The sequence below is a fragment of the Centroberyx affinis genome, unplaced genomic scaffold (genome assembly GCF_046629955.1).
Source record: "Centroberyx affinis isolate AG114_WGS23_722 - 3 ecotype Tasmania unplaced genomic scaffold, CSIRO-AGI_Caff_v1 ptg001547l_1, whole genome shotgun sequence".
NCBI classification, from domain to species: Eukaryota; Metazoa; Chordata; class Actinopteri; order Beryciformes; family Berycidae; genus Centroberyx; species Centroberyx affinis.
The window spans coordinates 341980-365832 of NW_027280002.1; the positions used below are offsets into that span (position 1 = coordinate 341980).

A 23853-nucleotide genomic window follows, 5' to 3' on the forward strand; every position below is an offset into this window, starting at 1 on the left:
GCTTAAAAATCCTTCTGTAACTTGTCTGCTTCTCTTCATCTGCTCCTTTGTGATTGGTACAGATTTAATAAGATAAATCAATCAGGGATAATGGCTTTTACCTGGATTCACATCAGCAGTGTACTTCATAAGAGTAAATGTCTCTAATATTTCTCTAATATGTCTCTTAATATTTTGTATGTTCACTGTATGTCATAAAGTTTATATCAACTTCAAAAGGTGGATGAAGGTGTTTAGCCTACACTATATCCATGCATAAAGGGCAATAGAAATCAATACAGTACAAGAATATTTCAATATGTTTTGTTATTATCTATCAAGGGAATATTGTGTTTTGTAAATATCTGTCAAGAGAATGATGCAACTTTTGCAACATTTTTCAACAGAGGTAACTCAGAGAAACATAATTGCAAAATGATTTTGCTAATAATTCTGAGTGAATATACCAATGGCTGTTTTTTTGTTTTTTTTCTTAAATGCTAAGCTCCTCTCTATCCACCGGCTTACCGCACCTATCTAAAAAGTCATCACATCAGTGTGGCTTAACACCCTTAGGTCAGAACACACATTAACTTATTAACAAAAACCTATGGGCAGACCGGTCGATAACCACAGCAGAGAGACAGATAGACTGACAGAGAGAGAGAGAGAGAGAGAGAGAGACAGATGACAGACAGGCAGGCAGAAAAGCAGAAAAGACAGAAAGACAAGGGCCTTCCAGTTTAATTCCTATGACCTTAATACCAGTGGGCAATATGGACACTGTACATGTGACTCAAACCCTTCCAAATCCTGTCAGTCCCTTGGAAATACACACAAAAAATCTGACCATACACACACACACACACACACACACACACACACACACACACACACACACACAGTAGAGAACATAGACTGACAGCAGGTTTCAGTTTTTTAAATCCTTCTGCTGTTGATTCTAGCTGTATGTCACTTCTGTCTGTACTTGTCATGTTACAGAGTACTTCATGCACTAAAGTGTGTGTGTGTGTGTGTGTGTGTGTGTGTGTGTGTGTATGGGTGTTTGTGTATGTGTAGATGTGAATGCACGCATTTGAACATGTGTGCATGTACGTAGGTGATAGGTACATTTATTCATGCATGTGCATGATTACATGGTTGTGAAGATGTTTTTCTCTTTGGTTTTGAGTGTATATGTGTGTGTGTGCATGTGTGAGTGAGAGTGTGTGTGTGTGTGTGTGTTTGTGTGCTCAGGCTGAGCGAGCTGCACGTGACGCGGCTGCTGACTTATTGTTGTAGCTTTTCCTCCTCATCATCCTTGAAGATGTTTAGTTTATTTTTATCTCCGCTGATGATAATAGGCGACAACGTCATCTGCCTCTCCCCAAAGACCTTTACGCTGCTTTTGCTTTTGTGTGTCATCGCCGTATTAAGGCCATCCATTAAGCCCCCACTACCACTACTACACACACACACACACACACACACACACACACACAACTACGTCTCCAATCCCACCATCTCTATTCTCTCTTGTCTGTTGTTTATTCAGTATTCCCTCTGGGCAGCTCCTTTTAATCCCCAACATAACATCAAAACTGGGCTTTGTTCACACTGTCGCTCGAAAGTGACTGAGGAAGAAGAAGTTAAAGAATTTAGCAGAAATTCAACATTTCCAACTAGACTTTTAATTCCGAGGCCCAGCGCTCAGACTTTTCCAGCACAACTTAACATTTTCCCAAGCCTATAAATATATCAAAACTGTGCTTTTCAAGTGAAGACAGTGTGCAGGTGTCGTTAACATTAGCTGTGGCCTCGCTGCCGCTTTGCACCTGCGCAGCGGTTTTCGAGATCGGTGCAGGGAAATTCCTACATTCACTGAGGCTGAGTTTTTTAAAAAAACCAAAAAAACCAAAAAAACCTCCGGAAAAAACCCCAGCTGTGAGCGGGACAGTGAAGACGCAGCCCTCCGAGTGGCTTAGCGCGCTCGGTTTGGCAATTACATGAAGGTCTCGCAAAGCAAAAAAGAGAGAGACAGCTTGTACCCGGGTGAGATAAAAAAAAAAAAAGAGGAGAAAAAAAGGGAAAAAAGCAAGGGAGGAGCAGCCGCTGACGTACTGTCACCTGTTTGCCGGTTCGTTAGCCGAGAGCGGCGCGTGCTGTCATAGGGGGTGGGGGGCGGGGGCGGGGTGGTGGGGTGGGGTGGGGGGAGCTTTTGATGCCTAATTTGCCGCTCGGCCGGGTTTGCGCATGGCTTGCTGCTCGGCGGAGTGGCTCTCTCCCAGTCACATCGTCTCCGAGTGCGGTGCTCCCCCCGCGGTCGCAGGCTCGGACGGGGCAGGATGAGGAGGCAGCACAGGGACGAGGGGCATCACAAGCGTCCGGAGGTACGTGGGCGCTCGACTTTAAAAAAAAAAAAAAGAAATAATTCCGACTATGAAGAAAGAGAGGAGGGGAAAAAAACATCTGGGATCAGGCGGTTTTTTTTTGCTCGTTTTGTCTGCGTTTGGTGTCGTATTGCAGAATATAGTTGTTTGCCACTTATCTTCGAAGTTTGTGTTTTTTGATGCGGCGCCCGAGGCGGTCTCATAACTTCTTCGGCTCCTGTAAGCCCGAGAAAGCTGGAGGAGGGGGGGGGGGGGGGGGAAGAAGATCTGTTGAACTTGTGTTTTTTTTTTCTTTTTTTTACGTCTCATCCTTCTTTTGATTTACGGCTCTGCCCTCAACTTCTGTTGCTTTTGCATTCCCGGCCCGACCGTGCTCATTTCTCTCCTGTCTCTCTCTCTCTCTCTCTCTCTCTCTCTCTCTCTCTCTCTCTCTCTCTCTCTCTCTCTCTCTGTGTTTGCTGCAGCAAGCCCTGGACGCCAACCTGGGGAACTTGATCAAAAGGAACAACGAGCTGGAGTCGCTGATGGGGAAGCTGATCCAGACGTGTCAGCATGTAGAGGTGAGTCCTGACCGGTGACCCGCATTGTCTCTGACCCACCTCTAGGTCCATCCAGATCGCATGTTTTATTCTAAAATTTACACTGTCTATCTGCTTTGGAAAAATACATAATACTACCTGATATTTATTAAAATAGATTATTTTGAATTGTTCATATTTCATACTTTAAACGATTTGAATTTTGCATGTGGCTATTGACATCCACTATTGAGTTTAATTTGTTATTTTCTGTTCAACACACATTTATTTAATTTTTAAGGAAAAAAAACAAACAAGAAATCAATGAATTGTTCTATTATCAGCAGCCTTAGTGTTCCCAGTGATTGTGCCAGTGACCCACTATCTTCTATGTGATGTGCATCACGTCTCAAAATGGACACCAAAATCCTTTAGCTTAGCAAGTAGCTAAGGTTAGCAGCTAAGCAAATATTTAAAAGAATTGGCTACAATATATATATTTTTTCTTTTTGTTTTACATTTAAGATGTGAAGATTAAGGTGTGAAAGTTAAACTGCAAAGCTGTACCATGTAATGTCAATACTTATACAATTGCTGTAAATTTAGAATACATGACTCAACTTATTGGTAATCATTTATTTAATAATAATTCATTTCTGTGTTGCTTTCACTTGTGATTTTTCAAAAGCAACACTTTATTCTGTCCCAGCTTTAGGTATTCTATTATAAAAATAAAGACTTATTCATTATGCAATCATAATGATTGCATAATGAATAAGTCTTATTTTTCACAATTTCAACAATTGGATCAACTACAGAACAGATCAATTTGCACTGAAATTGGCATGAGCAATGGAAATTAGATTTTTTTTTACATCTGTATACACATGGCATAGCAACCATTGCTTGGCTTTTGCAATTACTAAACGTCTGGTTTTCCCTAATCAGTTTATACCGCTTTAGTTTGTCATTACTGTGATAATAACACTGTGTCTGTATGTCTGTTTCTGTGTGTATTTAGATGTTCTAGTGAAGGCAATTCTGTACTAAGCCTGCCTGTTCCTGTTATGCCGCCCCACTAAGAAGCTTTAATAAAGCAACGCCACAGGGTTAAAAGGCAGTGACATCTCAGTTTAGAAATGATGGAGAACGGTCTCGCTTGGCAAGGGAAGGCCTTCACCCACTGCAAGCAAAGAGGATTGAGATTTATTAAGGAGATTTCGAATTTGGTTGTTGACTAAAATGACGTGTGCACATTTGTACGTGTGTGCATTTGTGTGTGTGTGTGCATGCATGTGTGTGTGTGTGTGTGTGTGGCCTCGTAGCAAGCCATCACGCAAAGATGTTTTCTGTGCTGCAGGCCCAGTTTTGATGATGGAGGAATTTTAAACACCCCCAAAAAAAAATATATATAAAAATCTCCCACTTTGATCCTTTTGGTCGTTACACAAGGCCAAAAAAAGTACTTCTCTTTAAAAAATCTGAAATAAATAAATGATGCACAAGGGCAGGGCAAAAAATACTTGACCTATTTTTTCCTATACTGCATTATGGTCATGGACTGCACATACTGCACCCTTTTACAACACACTTTAAACCCCTAAAATAACTTGAAGGGTGTACATGTGTAAGCAAGCATATTGCATTGGTGCAACATCTGCAAGTGCACAGTTTTTTGACTTAGTGAAATCATCCATGTTAAACTGATAATCATGAGCCGCAAGCAAACGCATAAGCTGATATGACTTCAGTAAATGAAGCCGTTTGTTGGGTGCGTGTTAACTTTGCTGTGCAGATGCAGCTGCCTGTGAGAGGTGAATGTGACAGCGCTGAGACGTGGAGGGTCAAAGCACTTAGAGTACACAAGCAGCTTGGTGTGCTTCTGACTGAGCTTTCTGAATATTTTACACCAGACTAATCCATTCCCATCTCCCTCTTCTGGAGATGGCTGCTGAGATTTGCTGAGATTCTTTGGCATTAGAGACTCAAGGTGTTCTGAAGGTTGGATAATGTGTATATGTGTGTGTTTTTGTTGTGGCTCAGTAAAAATGGAGACATATACAATTTGAGGAGAAAATTATTAAAGATTTATTAAAAAACTAAGCTATAACTGGGAAATAGCTTATCAATCATACAATGGGGTGTGTTGGTCAGTAAATCAATGGTGTTTGTGAGTGGTGAGTATGGTGAGGTAGATGTTGGATGGTGAGAAAAAAAACAAAAAACAAAAGGCAAACACCAGGAAAACAAATGAAGTGCTTGGGGAAGAGGAGCAAGGACTCTTCTCAGCAAGGCTTGTCAGGCTTTTAAAGGCTGGGAAAGGAAACCCAGGCCAGGAGTCCTGGATCATGCTGGCTCTCCAGCCCCGCACACCACAAACCAGCAGAACACACACCTGGCAGATAACCAGAGGGTCTTCACAGTGTTTTGTTGCAGTGCATCACCTTTGTAAAACTTTAAAGACAAAGTGAAGTGAGAAATTACTTTTTTTCCTAATGTACAGCTACAATACAAGGCCAAAAAAATCTATTAGTGATGGGACGATATATAAAAATTCACAAGCTCTCCACCCAAATTATATTATTTGCACTTTGTAATGACATTTTTAAATTGTCGTTTACATTCTAGCAAGCCAATGCCACTGCTAGGAAGATGTGTGTGTCAGAAATAAATCCTGCACAGTTAATTAACTTTTAAATACATTTTAAATACATTGTATTGTGGTTATATCAAATTGTGAACCACATATTGCGTATCGAATCATATCGTGAGATAAGCATATTGTCCCATCCCTAATTTTTGTTTCTTTGTTTTTTTCTCATATTTCTACATCCACATTACTTTTCATTCCTGGAAAATGGGATAATGTTAGTGGTTTCTGCATTGCGTACAGTGTATACAAATTCCAACCACTAAGATCTGTGAACCCCTCCCATCATATAAAACCTGCAACTTTACCAGTTATCAAATTGACACTACGAGCAATGAAATCTTCCTCCTCCACGTTTTGTCCAATGCCCGAGGTTATGGAGGTGTTGGAGGAGGCGACTGGTCTTCTACATTAGCATGCAGGCTAGTATCCAGTTCTTCTGAGTCACTTTCTGTTTGCTGTGGTCCAACTCTGCCCACTTCACCATGTTATGTCATGCCCCAGCATTCACAACTGGAAATATGTCAAATTACAGAAGCAAGACGCTCTCAAAATGCCATTTCATCCACACTTAATTTTGTCCCTTCTCTGCTGCCTTTCACATGCTAAAACATATGGCACTGGTGTCCTGGTTACTTCATGGACTGAGGTACAGACAGTACCTTGTGCTAATGACAGTGTGGGTTTGAATCTAGCTGTCATAAAGTGATTATAAATGAAAGAAAGATACAGCACTATTTCTAACTAGAAATGAACACAAATTAGCACTGCCTGGTGCTTCAGCAAGTCATGCAGAGGTGGCCCTGGGAGGTTGGGTTGTTTATTAATAGCAGGAGAAAAAAATCCAATCCACTCAAAGAAAAAAGCACTATACCGTTTTTTTGCTGTTGGCAGTGGGAGAGTGGGAGAGTGGGAGAGGGTTCAGGAGTTTTATTAGCAGAAACTAGAGCAAGGACAGTAACTCCCACATCTGTGATCTGACATCAGGCTGTACAAACAGGCGGAGTGGTGCGCATTTGCAAATGTCACTGAATATTTTAAGCCTGTTAAGTCGAAGTTCCCTTCCTCTGCGGAAAGTTTAGCTGATGTGCCCTTCCAAAAGTTTGGATATCCTAAAGGGTTGAGGCGTGTGTGTGTGTGTGTGTGTGTGTGTGTGTGTGTGTGTGTGTGTGTGTCAGGGAGGGTTAAATGAATCACTTAATGTTCCTGCCAGACTGCGAACTGCCATTCTAATCACATGCTCCAGAGGGCTCTGCCTACAGCCATTAGATGCTCCACATCTTGACACGACACATGACATGTCATGGTCGCAATCTGTATGTGTGTGTGTGTACGTGTGTGTTTATGTGTGTGTGTGTGTGTGTGTGCATCAGAGGCTAGTGAATTAAAAATGTCAACCATTTCTTCATAGATTAATTACTCTTTTGTGGCACAAAATCTTCTGCTTTCAATTTTGCAGAAAATGTACTGATTGAATTGCTTGAAGTTGGAAGTGAATTGACCACAGCTCTTGTGTGTGTGAAGGCGTGTGTGTGTGTGTATTCATGCATGCTTGTGTGGGAGGTTGTTCCAGAGAGATGAGCAATATCTGAAGACACTACTTTAATTTGCATTGAGTTCTCGAAAGACTAACATTCATGAAATGTTACAGAAAGCAATTCAGTTTTGGGAGTTTTGGGTGGAGACTGAACGACATCCTCTGCCAGGACAAACCCAAATCCCTATTGCCATCAGATGAAGTGGACAGGTTCCATTTAGTGATGTGAACAATGAACACAGCATTAATTTTTCAGTGAATAGAGACTAGTGACTGGTGAAAGAGGAATTGAATAAGTCATTAGGAGATCTCTGAACAATGTCATGTCAATCGAGGATTGCAAGGGGCCAGCGCACATTCAGTCATTACTTGAAACTGGACAGGTTGGAGTTGGGACAAGAACCATGGTGAATTTGAATTCTTGTCAGCTGCTGGAAATCAGCCCTGAGCCCCCGGCACATTAAGCAGCACAACAAAAAAACACAAAATCTACTGATGGAGATTGAAAGAGCTGACTCCCAAAAGATAGCTGAACTTTCTGAACTTCAATGTTGCCTTTTTCGTCTAGATTCAGAGAGGCGTCTAACTGAGAATCCCATATCTTAGATCTGGTTTTGAAAGAGGTTTTTAGTTCCATCAGGCTTTGAAAACTAGATGAAGGACCACATAGATCAGTGCCTAAGACAGCGTTTGTCAAATAAAATGCAGAAGGTAGTAGTAGACACAGTAGGGTAAAAGTGGCATTTTCTCAGCAGTTTGTAAGACCTTACAAACTTACGGCATGACAATTCAAAATGCGAACATGGTCTCCCAGAAATTTTGTGAAACAAGCACGATGTCTTAAAATGCAAATAAGGTACTCTGTGAGTGAGAGAAATCTGTTTTCCTACCACAAAAGGATTACATCAAGGAGACAAAACTAAAAACAGGCAGCAGTTTGACATTGAAAAGTATAGTGGATGGTTGTATACGTTTCCTTTAACTCCGACGACCCGGGTTCAATTCTCAACTCATTCCAAGGAGTTTGCTTATGTGAGTGAAGTTAAAGTTTTCTTATTTAACCAACACCTTACCCTTACCCTTAACCAAAGTTGTTTTAGTTGCCTAAATTTAACCGTTAGCTAACCATTTCACATGACGAACAGTTGAAAATAGTGTGTCCAGTTTGTGCTATTGTCACATAATCCAATTTGTGCAGTTATTACATACAGTAATCCAATTTGTGGTGTTGTCACATAATCCAATTTGTGGTGAAGGAACATAATTTGTGTCCACAACACGTATTCTGCTTTTCAGAGTTCATGCTCATTTCACAAAACTTTATGAGACTGTGTTTCTAAATGCAAATCTTGAACTAAATGACTGTTGTTTTGTGTAGTGCATTCATTATGACTTGACAACCGAGTATAATAATTAGGCTACAAAATAGCATTGAGTTAAGATAAATAAGAGTAAACAGGGGAAACTTGATTCAATTTTACATTCCAAGCCACCCCAGAGCTTTAACACTGAGGCTGAAGAAACCAATTAACAGTGCTGAGAAGACAGATGCACTAGCCATGCAACAGCTACTCTCCACAGCAGAGCTAAGAGGTTATTTCCTGGGCCAGCTCAACATGTTTCATATAAGCACTGTGAAGTAATCCAGGTGGCAAATTGTTTCTGTTGGCAACAAGATGCTAGAAAAATCACATAAATGTTGTTTGGGGGGGACATTGAGCAATAGGGATACTGAAGAACCCTTTCCAACCTTGTTTGGCTCTGTAGTGGAAAGGCAAATGACTCCCCATCATATCATTATTAAAACACCCGTCAACACGTGTGTGTGTGTGTGTGAGTGTGAGAGAGTGTGTGCAATCTCTCGTTGGCTTGGCAACACTCACAGCAGTCCCCCCCTTTCATGGCTCCCTCTGCTATCGCTTTGCCTCAGCAAGAAAACACTTTACAAGGTGCTGAAAGGACCACAAGGAAATGAACACAATGAGAGATTACACCTTATGTTGGAACCTGCAGTCTTAAAATTGGACTTGAACATACTTTTATGGCCTGTTTGAATTGTACAGCTTCCAACTGCAAAGTGACTTAAATACCTCAGAGCATGGAGTGGAATGCCATTTTTCTTGGCCACTAAACCTGGTTGTAGCATCAGTAGCACACCTTTCAAGTAATTTAAGTCATTTTTCTTATGCTTAATTTCCCTTAAGTGCTTCATTCCAAGCAGACCTTTGAACAATTGCAGCGATTATAACAAATCCTAAAATATTTAACACAGATAGAGTCAGGTCAGCATTTGGCTGCATTTTCTCAGAGTTTGGGACTTAAAGAGAGTCACATAGGCAGGCATGTAGTTGTAAGCCTGGTCACATATGTCCTTTGCACATACAATATAGGGAAACAGGCTTTGACCTTGTTCCCACGGTGGCCATTTTGAATTTGCTCCACACTCGGGGTGGGAAACCTGGAAGATTGGCATATAAAAGCAAAAAACAAGTAAAGCTAGTTACTTCAACACATAGGCCTAAGTGAGGACTAGCAATCTCAGTAACAACAACTACAACGACTGCTTGAATTTAGCAGGGAAGATAACTAGCTTAAGTTAGCTACTAGCGACCAATGGTAGATTCTTGTAGTTAGCTATAGGCCAAATATATTACGCTAAAATGTAAACCTACATCGCTCCGGATTCTTGAGATCTATTCATTTTCTAACACAGTTTTCAGAGTGGGGAATCTGTGTAATGATAAGTTTGTTTGATTCCTGACATTTGTGTGATGTGCATTTTGTACACAACAGCAGGATATTGCTGGACTGTACTTGCTCCCAGCCAACTGATTTAAGTTCAAAATGGCTGCCGTGGGAGTAAGGTCTATTGCTTGTGTAGGGTTGATCAACAGATCACTGAGTGTCATGTTTGCTCACTTAGTGCTGATGGGCTTCTGGCTTGTTTGTCTTTCACCACATGCTCTTCTATATCTTGAGTTGGCAGGAGGCAAAATAGACAAAAAAAAAGCCTCATCTTCCTCAGGTGAATGCCTCCAGACAGGGATGAAAATGCCCTCCTGCCACGCTGACACGATCTGGATCCAATATACATAACTTCCATTATACAGCCATCCATCAGGCCTGTTGTTCATCTAATGCTTTTGGTTCTCAGGTGAATGCGTCCCGCCAGGAGGGCAAGCTGATGGAGGAGTGTGATGTTCTCATTGACATTATTCAGCAGAGGAGGCAGATCATTGGCACCAAGATCAAGGAGGGAAAGGTAAGGTGAACACATGGAGGGCTGAGAGGGGTGATATAGACGTCCATTTATTATAGTTGTTTTTTACATTTCTCCTGCACTTCATACCCTCCTACTTTTTCTTACCCCTGAATGCTGCAAATTCAAGTGTATGCATTTTTAGTACTTGCAAATGGTGAATTAACACTCAATTTGTGCCCCATTTTAAAAGCCCATGGCCCCGCTTGTCGTTCCCTTCTTTCACACAACAAACAGCACTACTAAACAGCATAGGTCTAATGCACTTTCTTTATTGCTCCATAACACTAATTTAGCCATGCTTTTGTAGCTACTAGCTAGTTCATTCTGTCAGTGAACAACTCAGACAGGTATTTTGGTGATAATGGGGCACATATTGTTTGAAAATCTAAGATATACCACTCTCATAATGGCATACTCATGAAAACAAAACAACAAAAATGACTATCACTATAATCAGTATACTACAGCTCAATATTTACAAGATCATCCTAATGTACACTATATATTCCAGTCTGTAATTGCTGTATATTATAGTTATTCACATTCAGAGAGATGTCAAAACACTATTTTAAACCCATAAAGATAGTTTTGTTGATTGATTGATTGGTAATGTGATCATATTTTAATCACTATAAATCATACATGCATTGAAAACACTCCAAGCTGCCATCATACTGCACTTCGAGTCAAGCGAAACACTTCACAAATGCCAGTTGCCCTGATCCTTATTTAACACACTGTGAACAGACGGCGGACTGTTAAACTGGCTAAAAAGCAAACCCTTCAACGCATCACGAACAGACGGGGGAAACAGTCTGACTGCCCAAAGTACATCCCAGAGCATATGGGAGGGCAAATTCACTTGGACTCTAAACCCTGATGGTATTTTTTAAAATCTGTCTCTAATGAGACTTGGAACTCACAGGGGGATTTTTCAAGACAATATATATATATATATATATATTTTTTTTTTCGTTCTGTAGTTTATTCGCTTTGGAGACAGCCAACAGAGAAGTACGAGAGATAGGAAATATGTAGATGAATAGAGATACATATTTTGTTTTTGTTGACTAGATGGTGTCATCAGGGATTTCAGCTAAAGAAACCAAGTCCCTGTCTTCAGTCAGTACCTTTCTTTCTTACTTTCTGTTCTCAATCAAGTGCAGAGGTCAAAGCCCTTGTTCAAGCATATGTCCAGCTAATGTGTCTGATTTCACATGAGTAAGATGTTCTTCTTTTGAGGCTGAATTTGTTCATGGTAAATTTCAATGGGTTTGAATTGAGATTAACCCTTCTGTCTGCTGATGAAATGTCCCTTCAACCTCAATCCAGCCACCGACCTCAATCCGTCTCTTTAAATCTCTGTAGATAGGGGAGAGGGAATGAAAGAGGGAAGAGGGGAGAAAAGGAAAGTGAAAAGCAAGCCTGGATTTGCTTGCAATAGGATGCATAGATAAGCCCAGACAATTCAGTAATAGCAATGACCTGGGTGGCATTTAATCTCTTTAATTTTAAATGTCGTTCAAGCCATCGGTCTGCCTCTCTGTCACTCTTCCCCTCCTTCCTTTCCGCCTTTATTCTGGAGAAACTGATGCTGACAGTCCGTGGAAAAGTTAACTATGTTGTATTTTTGTATTTGGTTCGTTTAGGGTCACACTTCCCAATTACAAGCGAACCAGGGCTTGTCACATGGACTCACAACGCAAATAGCTTGTTTACCAGACAGAGTTTTAGTAACCTGTCATCCCACAAGGTTCGAGATTTTGGCGGCAGGAGGAGTCAAAGCAAATCCAATTCCGGTCCCTGTAACTTTAGCTAAGCATGATGGACTTGTCTGCGCCCTTTGCTGTCATTTCCTTTCTCTGATGTCTAGAACAGTTCAGAACTCTTGAAGAAACAGCTGAATATGAGCATCAGGCCAGACTGCGGTTTGCCCTCGGTTCATTTTGTTACACTGGGCTTTCCAAGCCTGTGGAACTGACTATGAAATCTCAACAGCCATACCCATAAAACCTCATATTTTGGGGTTGTTTCCTGTAGCTGGCTTGGATTATGTTCTCACTCCGGACCATAAACGATCTTTATGGTCAGTTCCCCTGACAGAGGACCAAGGCCTGCATTTTCATGCGGACTCAGCACGATTCTTTGGTCCACACCCAAGTTTGAATGGCATTGTTCTCACCTGCCCAAACGAACCAAACTCAAACAGTATAGACTCCAGTGTTGGAATAAGCTGCTCCACACATGCTTGGTGTGAACTCGCCCCTCCTTTCAGTCTCAAACTCGTTGTCCTTTGTCCTCCATTCTTTCCAGACACAGAGGCTCAGGAAGCTCGCCCAGCAGATCTCCAACTGCAAGCAGTGCATCGAGCGGTCCTCGGCCCTCATCACGCAGGCCGACCAGACGCTGAAAGAGTCGGACCACGCTCGCTTCCTGCAGACCGCCAAGAGCATCACAGAGAGGTCAGAGAGCACTCACGCAGATGCCGGCTAGACCGTCCAAATTATTCAAGCTGGCAAACCGCGGTAGTCTGACTTCACAGCATGGTCTAGCATTGTGCGAGAGGTCAGAGAGCGCAAACACAGATGTTCAGAAATTGTTGGAATTTGACTTTCCTAACAGCAAGGACAACTAGGGATGGATTTCATCGACGATTTAGACTAATCGTATTCTGCTCCATGCTTAAGCTTTATGACGAATTGATTTGGAAATTATTTGAGTGCAAAAAAAATCATGACCCTTTGTTCCAAGCAAAAGCAGTTACCCCAATCAGAGTCTAATCAGAGTCTTTCAAGTGAACGAGACTGGGAAGCTTCTTAGATGTAGTTGACTGCCCAGACTCACTAATGAGGAGGTTGATTTTATTCAGATTTAGCACCCAGTTTATTTTATTAAGAAATAGTAAGGCAGTTTGTTGATATTGCACGTCTGTGTGACCCCATATGAGCTGGTGAAATGATGAAATTCCATATTTCTATGCCTTGCAGTAAAGGAGCACTAGCTTGTTAGGTTTATATAAGTTATTTAACCTTTTTCAGTTTCAGCTGTTATTCATTCAAGCTCAGAGATGATAATGTACACTTATGATATTGATATACATATTATCAATATGTATATTATTAAATTAAATGCTTTTGTAGTACAGAGCGCTAAAGCCTCCACTTTACTACTTACTTTTGCCTTTTTACTAGTCAATCATTCATTGGAAAAATAAAATGACAGAATTCCTTTCAACTGAAATCAAATTATATGTCAGCTACTGATTGTTCTTTTAATCTCAACACTTAACATGCAGGGATAGAGTATGAAACTCTGAAAATGAAAACTTTGCATGTTGATTGGTAATGGCTCTAGGGTTTCCATGGCAACTGCATCAACCCAAGTGCTGATCCCGGAGATACACCTGACCGACACCTTCGACACCTTCGCCCTGGACTTCACCAGGGAGAAGAAGCTGCTGGAGAACTTGGATTACCTCACCGGTGAGCCTCCACGTTCTAATCAAGGTCTTTCTATTCGGAGGGACGATTATTTAACTGTTGGTCGCAGCCCAAAATAGGTGTTCGACCCGATTCTGGCGGAAACCCCAAGTGACAAGAGTACTAGGACATTTTACTGTCTTTGATGCTAGGGACACACTGAATTTGCTTCACTTTGGGGCAGGGTTGTAAAATGCTGAGTCATTTTTTTGAGGAATTCAATCACCAGATGACATCATTACCTGCTCCTTATGATTCTATTACAGTTTGAAATTCAGATTTTACTTATGATTCTTTTGAAAAATTTGAAAATACTGTGCGCACCTGGGATGCGTAGCAGATGATGGAAATGAATGCGCACCCACACACTGTCTTCACTTGCTAATAAATTAAATGTATTAAAAAGCAGCGTTTCATCAGGCAACCGGTGAAGTTGTATGATTCTTTTGAAATCTCTATTGTCTTGTTTTCAAGCAACGCAGTTGAAGGAAAGCCTCAACTTCTTAATTTCCGACATTAATTTCCGATGTCCCGTTTGCAAGGCGCCATCAAAATGCCACTGTGTGAATTATGAGTGCATCGGGGACAAAAAACAAGGCATCATGTAGAGTGGATTTGAAGGTCTGTGAAAATGGCTGTCTCTTGTTTACTCCCTGTGATGCGAGAGGGCTTCGCTGGAGGGCCTTCTCACTAAGTGAATCACTCTGAATCACTCCACTGTGTGCAGCCACTCATGAGAGAAGGCTAGAGAGGGAGAGAGAGAGAGACAGTGACGGACAGATAAAGAGAGAGGAAGTGGCTTTACAATCAATTTAAAGTGTGGCTTTGCATCTTACCTTACCATTCTCCTTCTATGATCTTTTACCGGAGAGGTTTCATGGCTTGAATACATAAAGGAGCACTTTTTCCATGACATTAGCAGACGATTGGCGAACAAATTGTTTTGAGTCTTACAAACCATCTCACTTTGCATACTATTAGAGAAATACACTGGCTTTTTGGCAAATAAGCTCTTTAATCAACATACCATTGTAGCAGTGGTACACCAATAGTACTTCATTAAGTAGATTAGCCAATACAAATACCAATCCAAGCACTACTAATTCATGCCGCCTCTTATTGGCCCACAATAAAACAATTATAGGGACAAATGCGATAAATAATAGGCTAGAAGATAGAGCTTCTTATTTTTTATTTTTTTACACTGGTCAAACACAGCTGATTGACAGACTCTGAAAAACAGCTTCTTCAGAATAGCTTAACAGATAAAAACAATTTCTTCAGAATAGTTTCACAGAAAAAGAAGAATCGTGCGGTAGGTTAGGCCTGCATAGCCAAGGCTCCTCTTCTAAACAATAGGTGCAATGCCTATGAACTTCACAAGACAGCAGCATTTCCACATGTCAGCAGACATTTTTCCTCTCATTGGGAAAGTTTTAAATTATGCCAAGTTTCCAGACAGCATCTGAGTGCTTAGGGGCATGGATTGGCATTGAAACAAATGCTACAGATAATGTTGATGCACCACCTTGTAGGACGAGTATATCAGTATTTCAAGCAAGTTTCTACCAGCAACTACATTAAATACACAGTGTTTCAAAGCACTAATATGCAGTGTAGCAACACAGTGGAACAACTAGATTATCCGCCCACCTAAAAGAATTATATTTTTGTGGATTTCAAAGGGAGTTTGAGTGTTGCATGTTCTGATCCAGAACACTGGTCTGCAACATTCATTCTCAACCATTTTTCTGACATATTTATATTATATTCCCTCATTCCTTCATCTGATCTGCTGTCTGTGTCCGCTCCCTTCAGCTCCCAGCGCTCCGGGCATAAGGGAGGAGCTGTGCACGGCTTCCTACGACACCATCACTGTCCACTGGACGTCCGACGATGAATTCACGGTGGTGTCCTACGAGCTCCAGTACGCCATCTTCACCGGACAGGCCAACATTGCCAGTGAGTATCTGCGGCTGAGCGCCAACACCGGAATCAGAGAGGCAAATTAACGGATTTTCAAGTTTCTGGTCAGAGCAGAATGCAGCGAATTGCTGTCACTTCAAGCACACGCGAGCAATCGTGCATATTCAGGCCACACGTGCATGCCTTGGTGCACACATAATAAACACAATTACACAAGCACAAGTGCACACAGTCAGCAATTTATTTGGTTGAAAAGTTACTTTGCATGATGCCATCCGGCTGCATTATTAACAGCTCGATGAAAATCACAAAGCCCCGAAACTCTGTACAGGATACCAATGAATAAATGCAGTTTCTAAGTCAGTTGCTAAATTGCTTTTGTTTCCTTAAACAAGCAATAGGGTTTTTATAGGAATTAAATTCAAAGAAATCATTAGAACGGAGTATACTCTATACTGAACTGAAGGTCAAAGCTTAATCTTTCCTGGGAACAAGTAAAATGTAATTTGTATGTAACACGCGCTCCCAACAAACAGGATACATCTATAAACACTGCAGCAAAAATCGAAATCGGCATTACCTTGACTAGCAAGGTAGAATACAATTCAATTGTACTCTAGTAGCCTTTGTAGAAGTCCCACATCCAGGCACGTTTCATGGAGTAGGCAACATTCAGCTTCACATTCATCCAGTCACAGACTTGAGAGCTGTTCAGTACAATCATGCTTTTCTATTTTCTACTGTTGGCCATAGAGCAGCTTGCCTAGAGCCATTGAGGGTAAAGTGCTTAGTTCAAGGACACTTTGAGTGTAGTAATTTCTTGAGATAGTGGAAAGCACTTCTCATTCACTTTTCCCAGCCGAGAATTTCAAAGCAGACCTTCCTGGCCTTGCTGTCACAAGCCTCTAGCCTTTATGCTGCTATCACCCAGATGTTTAATTTAGTTCATTGCACATATTAAGAAGAAAATAACAACAACATTATGTAACGTAACAGTGAAGGAGACGGAATATAATGCATAGAGATTGGGAGTTGAAAACCAATAAGTGCAGACCAATACATAAAGGGACAAAAGAAAAAACATAGGTGCTAAAGTGGTGAATATTTATAGAAATTTGAGGGAAAAAAAGTGTTAAGTATAACTGAATGGTGCATTTGTTGTGTGCCCTCTGTGCAAAAATGTAAAATAGTGCAGTGGAAATTTCCTTGATGTGCGTTCAAAGCCAAAGATGGGGCATCTGCAACGGCTGCACACAGTTCTAATGTGAATCAGCGACCCAGACACACACCTAGTGACACACAGACAGAGCCGCGTCTTGTAAAACCACGGCACCCTGGTAGAGTTTCGCTCAAACGGACATGTACACACACACACACACACACACACTCGCATACACACAAGTCCCTGAAAACCATGAGCACACCTCAGTGAGCAACAACTACAGGGAAGAAAATGGGGTCAGGGCATCTGAAGACGAGCTCTCCTGCTCCCTTTCAATCAAACTGCCTTTTCCCCCCGTCTTTCATCTTTTCTTTTTTGAAGTCTTTTTTTAGATTCAAGCAGATATACCGCACAGCAAAATCCTTTCTCCTTCTTCCTTCAGTCATCTCCTTCCTTCCTTCCTTCTTTCCTTCCTTCTACAATCCTCAGATATTCTTTGATTCCTTCCTTCCCACCTACCTGAGGTTAAACCCTTTTTCTATTTTCTTCTCATTACTTTACAGTTTGGGGCATGTTGAGCACGGGCGGCTGTTAAACGAATGTGACACTTTATTTTCGTCTTTCCTTCACGTCCTGTCTCCTCCTCTTCCTGAAAAGATGCGGTGATTTCCCTCTCCTCCCGTTTTCACATCCAATAACCGTGTCAGAGGTGTTGCTGTCGGCGTCTATGTCGCACGCCTGAGAAATCCCCCCCTGGAACACTTCTTATGAATCACTATATGCAAAAAAGGGGATTAGTCTTCTGCGGCATGCGTTTCTCCCTGCAGGGACCCGCTGCATATCAGAACGTTGTCTTGTTGAAACATCTTTAATGTTATATAACGGAATAAAAACACATAAACAAGACACTTGACTCGCATACATATGTACATGAATGTTGAGTGCAGTGTACTGAGCTGGATTTCCTACAGTCAAAGCGGTATCGGCTGACTCACCTAAATACCTAAACACATAACAGGCACAATTTTCTATCTGCCATTTCTGTTTAATATGCAAGTGTAAATAACTTTGATTAAATATGCATTGCATTTAAAAAGTCATATTCATATCAGCTTACTTGTAGGCTAACACAGTATACCAGTAAATACAGGGAGGCAGGCAGTACAAAAGTAATTTAGTTTGCAATAGGATGAAGGAAATAATTTGAGGTATTATTTTCTAACGGAGCTAAATATTGACGTTTTAGACAGGTTTTGCTGATATATGATGGCTTTCACATTAGCTTAAGTAGTAACAATTTAACAGTTACAGTTGTACAGTTGGAACTAACCCAAAATAATATGCTCCTCTTTGGCCGCAATACCGCTCTTGGCCAGCAGGTGTCACAATTGAATGGTGTGTTCATCATTGCTTTGGTCTGAATGAAAATAAATGCATAAAGTTTTGAATTCCCGCACAAAAAAATAACAAACAAATAACGCGCACACTTAAAGATTTCTATCTGCTGTTTCTGTTTAATGTGCAAGCGTAAATAACCTTGATTAAATTTGCATAGCATTTAATAAGAATGCAAAAAGTTTTGAATTTCCGGAAGAGTTTTGACATTTTTTTTTGGTGAGACCCTGGCAAAAATGCATCGTTATGACTGACATGTCCTTATGTGACATTGTGACATTGTAAGACAGAATGTAGGGTCATTATGCATACACCACCGTTGTCTTTGAGATTGTTCTTGGTGGAGGTGTGTATTTTCACCGCTGGGTGGCCAGCAAAGAGCAGTGGCATGATGCTAAATTCCTGAGTCCCATGGGAAAGGAAGCTATGGAAGGGCTGAGCGGATGGGAGGAAAACATGCGCACACACATACACACACACACACACACACACACACACAAAGTGCCTTCTGCATAATGGCCTCAACAGGAGATGCTGGAGTGGAAGGCATTCAGCCTGAGGAGGCCATGTGGCACAGCAGCACTAAAGTGCCACAGAACAGAATACACACACACACATACATACATACACACGGCAGAGAGAGCCTAGTGCAGCTATGCAGCCAACGAGGTGTGAATGATTTCCTCTTGTGCTTTTTCACGCCCACTCACCAACCCTGTGAAGCTGCCTCCTGTTCACGTTGCCACAGGCTTCCAACACAACCGATCATTTAGTGCACTGTCCTCTCAAATGACTCTACTCCTGTCCTCTCTAGAAAAATGTGAGGAGGAAATCTCGTATTGCTTTTTTTTTTCTTCAGAATGTGTTTTTCATGCATTGAAAATGGTACTCCCCCCAGACTTTGGTTTTTCAATGAGTATTCATCCTTTGGGAGCTGCATGCAGTGTATGAAGTTAAGCGCTATGATGTATATTCTTCAGGAAACTTAACGCAAATGGACAACTTGATTGACTATACAGTGGTTTCTACTGTAACGCTCAATCTCAAGCAATCTCCACTCTCCGTCATCCCTTCCTCTCGTCTTCCTCTCTCTCTCTCTCTTCTTTTCTCCCTCCTTTCCCTCTCCACCCAGGTCTGTGCAACTCGTTGGACAGTTGGATGATTGTGCCCAACATCAAGCAGAACCACTATACGGTGCATGGTCTGCAGAGTGGCACCAAGTACATCTTTGTTGTCAAGGCCATTAACCAAGCGGGAAGCAGAAGCAGTGAACCAGGGACTCTGAAGACCAACAGTAAGACGACTGGAAATGAACACTGCATGCTGTCTGCATTGAGGCACATTCACGCACAGGAGTATCAAAACACATTTTGACATAGGCCAGAAATAATCCTCTTAGACCTTGATTGTTTTGAAAGAATTAGATTTTTCCTAGGTTTTATGTAATCAAGATGATTGTTGAGTTTCCCTTAGTTAAAATAACCCCTAAAAAATCTCTTAGACATTATTTATGTGGATAAAATTAGGTCAAATACACAATATTTTGCAATCAAGAATGAGTGAATGAATGAAATCTGCTTATCTTATCAGAGCTTGTCTCTTGTCAGAGAAAACATGTTATATGTCTTGTTACGCTTGGGAAGGAAATTGAATCAGTCTGTAAATATGAAAGTTAATTAACAGAAAATGAATGCATCATTCTTTAATGAATGCTGTCTCTTTTCTTGTATATCTCAATACACACTCCATTAGCACGTCACTCTCTCTTGCGCAGCTCAAAATCGTTTTTTCCCACGCCCCATTTTCTCCTTCTCCCCCCACCAGGCCAACCCTTCAAGCTAGACCCCAAGTCGGCCCACAGGAAGCTGAAGATCTCCCACGATAACCTGACGGTGGAGCGGGACGAGACCACGTCCAAGAAAGGCCACAGCCAGGAGCGTTTCACCAGCCAGAGCAGCTACGGCGTGGTGGGAAACGTCTTCATCGACAGCGGCCGTCACTACTGGGAGGCTTTGATCGGAGGCAGCACATGGTGAGCTTTATTGACCAGCACAGAGAACAGTAGAGCGGAGCAGAGAGGAGCACTGCAAGAAATGTCCATCCTAACAAGTTATGTAGTGTAGTATTGAATCTAAAAAATCTTCTTCTTCTTTAAAACAGTGATTTTTTTCCTTGTTGTTTGAAGAACATTCTTGAAGCAGGTGAAACTGCATCAGAAGTGGCAATATCTTGAAACAAGGAAGTTCACTCAACTAGTATTAGGATAATGTCACTTGATTCAAATAAATTCTAGAAAATTTGCAGTGGAAACTCGAACCGTTGGCAGAGTTTTTCACTTGTTTTAAGGAGGGAAAGTGAAGTGATTAGACTAAGACTTGTTAAGATGGATAATTTTGCAGTAACTAGAATATAGTAGAAAAACTAGCAGTATGTACATCAGCAAAACAAGGAGTTCTTGACTGGTTCTTGACAAAGCAAGGAGTTCTATTCCGTCAAAATTGAGGGACTCTAGGGTACTTCAGGGAGTTTATGGGGGAATCTAAAGAGATGAATTCTGACAAAAGTAGAAATGCAAAGGTTTGTGTATTTTACTGGTGGAAGCTGTTCACATAATAACAGAATATTCCCCTTCCCCTTTCCAGGTATGCTGTGGGTATCGCCTACAAGTCAGCCCCACATAATAACAGAATATTCCCCTTCCCCTTTCCAGGTATGCTGTGGGTATCGCCTACAAGTCAGCCCCCAAGCACGAGTGGATCGGCAAGAACTCTGCCTCCTGGGTGCTCTGCCGCTGCAACAACTCCTGGGTGGTCCGCCACAACAGCAAGGAGCTGGCCATCGAGCCCTCGCCCCACCTGCGGCGCGTGGGCGTCCTGCTGGACTACGACGCCGGGTACCTGACCTTCTACGACGCCGTGGGCTCACAGCACCTCCACACGTTCCACGTCTCCTTCGTCCAGCCCGTGTGTCCCGTGTTCAACGTGTGGAACAAGTGTCTGACGGTTCTCACCGGTCTGCCCATCCCCGACCACCTGGAGGGACTGGAGCCCCACAGCTAAAAACTACATCTGGAATGAATCGGCCTAAACTGGTCCCGATCACACAGTGCTACAGCTGCACTAGGCAAGATTCTTATGTAAAAATACACCCGTCTTACCAGCTTAAATCATGAAGTGGGGCTGCAATAGAGAGGACCGTCCCATCCTCTCGAATTGAGACCCTGTAGATTTGCTCCGTTTGTCCAAATTAAACTCTGGTGTCGGGTATGAAAACTTCTCCGCCCACAATAAGTGACAAATCAAAACTTAAGAGCGAAATACAAACTGTCTCCTAAACAGCAGCAAGTGAGCGCTCTATCTAGAGAAAGCTGGACTCACCAACATTACATCTCTGTCATTTATCTCTGTCGTCCCTTTGGTATACTTTGGTATAAAATGATCACAGACCGGCTGGGTTGGCAAACATAAGCGTACTTTGTGCAGTTTACTGACCTCACATTACATAATTATGGGGTTAGGGTTAGTGCACAAAATTCAAACAGTTCCCTCTCACTGCCATTTGAGGCCACCTATGTGCAAAGTTGCCTAGCGCAGCTTTAAAGCCCAAAGACTAAGAATCAATGCCTGGAGCGTTATGTCATGTAGCTTCTCAAAGTTGGAGTGTTTTTAGGTGAGTGACCAGGTCCAGTCGAATATATTTTTTATCCTGGTTACAAAAAGCAGTCCAGGTGATTGACTGAAATCCCAAGTTGATCCAGACTAGACCAGGACAAATTGAACACTGTTGGGCCGAACCTCCCCACTCCAAGGCACTTGGGGCCATGATAGACATACTTGTACCAAGGCCACTAGGAAACAAGCCACAAATCAATTCTTTATTTTCTTTCTACAACCACCTTATCAGATCTAGCACTTTGAAAAACCCTGGAAAAACACACACAAACACACACACACAACCAATCACAGTTGTTGTAAAGGTCATAATAATAGATGTATATTTTGTAAATTCATAGCAATTATCCTCAACTTTCCCTTATGCATCAAAAAGGAACCAAAGTAGCCATTGCTGTCTATTCAGATGTCTTTACATGAGTTTTTTTTTTAAGTTAAAAGATGCTGAATTATTTTAAAAAAAAGTGACAGAGGAAATAACATTAAAAATAGCATTAACTACAGAAGTTCCCATAAATTTAGATGACTTCCTTGTTTTTGCACATTGTTCATACTTTATTTATGTTTTTTTAGGTCACGCCAGGGAAAACCTAATTAATTTTGGTGCAATTAACATGAGTTAATATTTGGGAAAGTATTGTGTTCTGTTTGAATTATCGTGTTCATTTCCTTTTTTGTCAGTCAGACAAGTTATCCCGTTATGATTTTATGCGATACATAATGTCAGTTGTGTTACAGTTGTAACCCTAGGTTACTATAGGAACTAAGGGGTGAAGTGCACATGTAAGCATTTTTAAATCATTTTTTCTCACTTTTCTATGAGACAAACTTTTGGTTTGGACATGTTTGTGTTGGTATGTCAATACCCCTGAACCGTGTATTTTTCTTTTTAGCAGTGTCTTTGAATATTACCATTTCAGAATGACTCATCTTTATTCTTCTTTTCCGCATGGGCGTCTTTCTCTTTTTCAGTTTTTACATGCAACTTACTTAGGTCAAAAGCTCAACTACGCTTTATACAAGTCAATGAAAACACACCTCCTTCACTTTTTTATGACAACATAGCTATGTACAGGGTTTGCCCTGGGACTTGTCGCACAATGATGATGTCATTAGGGTGCACCTCATTCTTCACCTCAGCCATCATTACACAAAGGTCAAGACCCTGAAACTGAATCCTCCCAAAAGGGACATTATTGGACATTTCTACATGTAATAACATTTAACATGTTACAACGACAGAAACAGCACTCAACAGTGTAAATAGAATGGTTTTGTTGTATTTCTCATTTTTTTTGGTTGTTGTTTTTTGTTTCAATACCAGGTACACTTAAATATATTTGTCTTCCATGAGTTGTTTGGGATAAACATAACAATCTATTCTTAAATTTTATGTTTCATTGGCAATAAATTGAACTGTATGTTTCATTGTATCGCATTTCATTGTAATGCAAATATATGCTACATAATTTAATGTTTCCATTTGAACTTTATGACCATGGTGTTATATGTTCTGTCTCTGTGGACACTTTTAAGGAAAAGAGGATATGAGTGCTTGCATCACCGTGCAATTTTTCTGTAACAGTTTGTCTGCGATAAGCATATGAGAAGGTCAAAAAATAAAGAGGTGATCTACTCTTTTTGTTCACCCATTTTTCTGTACTGCTCTTCCTTTTCATGTAAAGGTGTGCTTTTTCATCCCTTGAAGCAATTTAGCGGTATGAGAATGTCAAGAGCCGTTTTCGTAAAGCAAGTCGGGTTGAAATGTCAAGAGCCATTTCTTTCTGGGTGAGGTAGAAACCAAGATCACTTTTTGGGAAATTCAAGATGTCTCAACATCCATAAGTTTAGACAGGCGGGAGTCCGAATTGGGAAAATTTGTTT

At 41.3% G+C, this 23853-nt stretch overlaps 1 protein-coding gene across 3 annotated transcripts in view; it reads left to right on the plus strand.

Annotated features, from left to right (window-relative positions):
- The window catches only part of LOC139650829 (E3 ubiquitin-protein ligase Midline-1-like), a 34698-nt gene extending 11121 nt beyond the window's left edge, over nucleotides 1-23577 (plus strand). For 2 of the 3 annotated variants that reach the window (XM_071527609.1, XM_071527608.1), the window contains exons 2-9: nucleotides 2834-2929; nucleotides 10229-10336; nucleotides 12650-12798; nucleotides 13691-13818; nucleotides 15634-15777; nucleotides 19431-19592; nucleotides 20123-20330; nucleotides 21009-23577. In XM_071527609.1, coding sequence (XP_071383710.1) covers nucleotides 2834-2929; nucleotides 10229-10336; nucleotides 12650-12798; nucleotides 13691-13818; nucleotides 15634-15777; nucleotides 19431-19592; nucleotides 20123-20330; nucleotides 21009-21357 — 1344 coding nt within the window. In that variant the 3' untranslated portion in view covers nucleotides 21358-23577. The remainder of the gene's footprint in view (nucleotides 1-2833; nucleotides 2930-10228; nucleotides 10337-12649; nucleotides 12799-13690; nucleotides 13819-15633; nucleotides 15778-19430; nucleotides 19593-20122; nucleotides 20331-21008) is intronic. The other variant, XM_071527606.1, reaches the window with a different exon arrangement.
- Nucleotides 23578-23853: the final 276 nt, after the last annotated feature.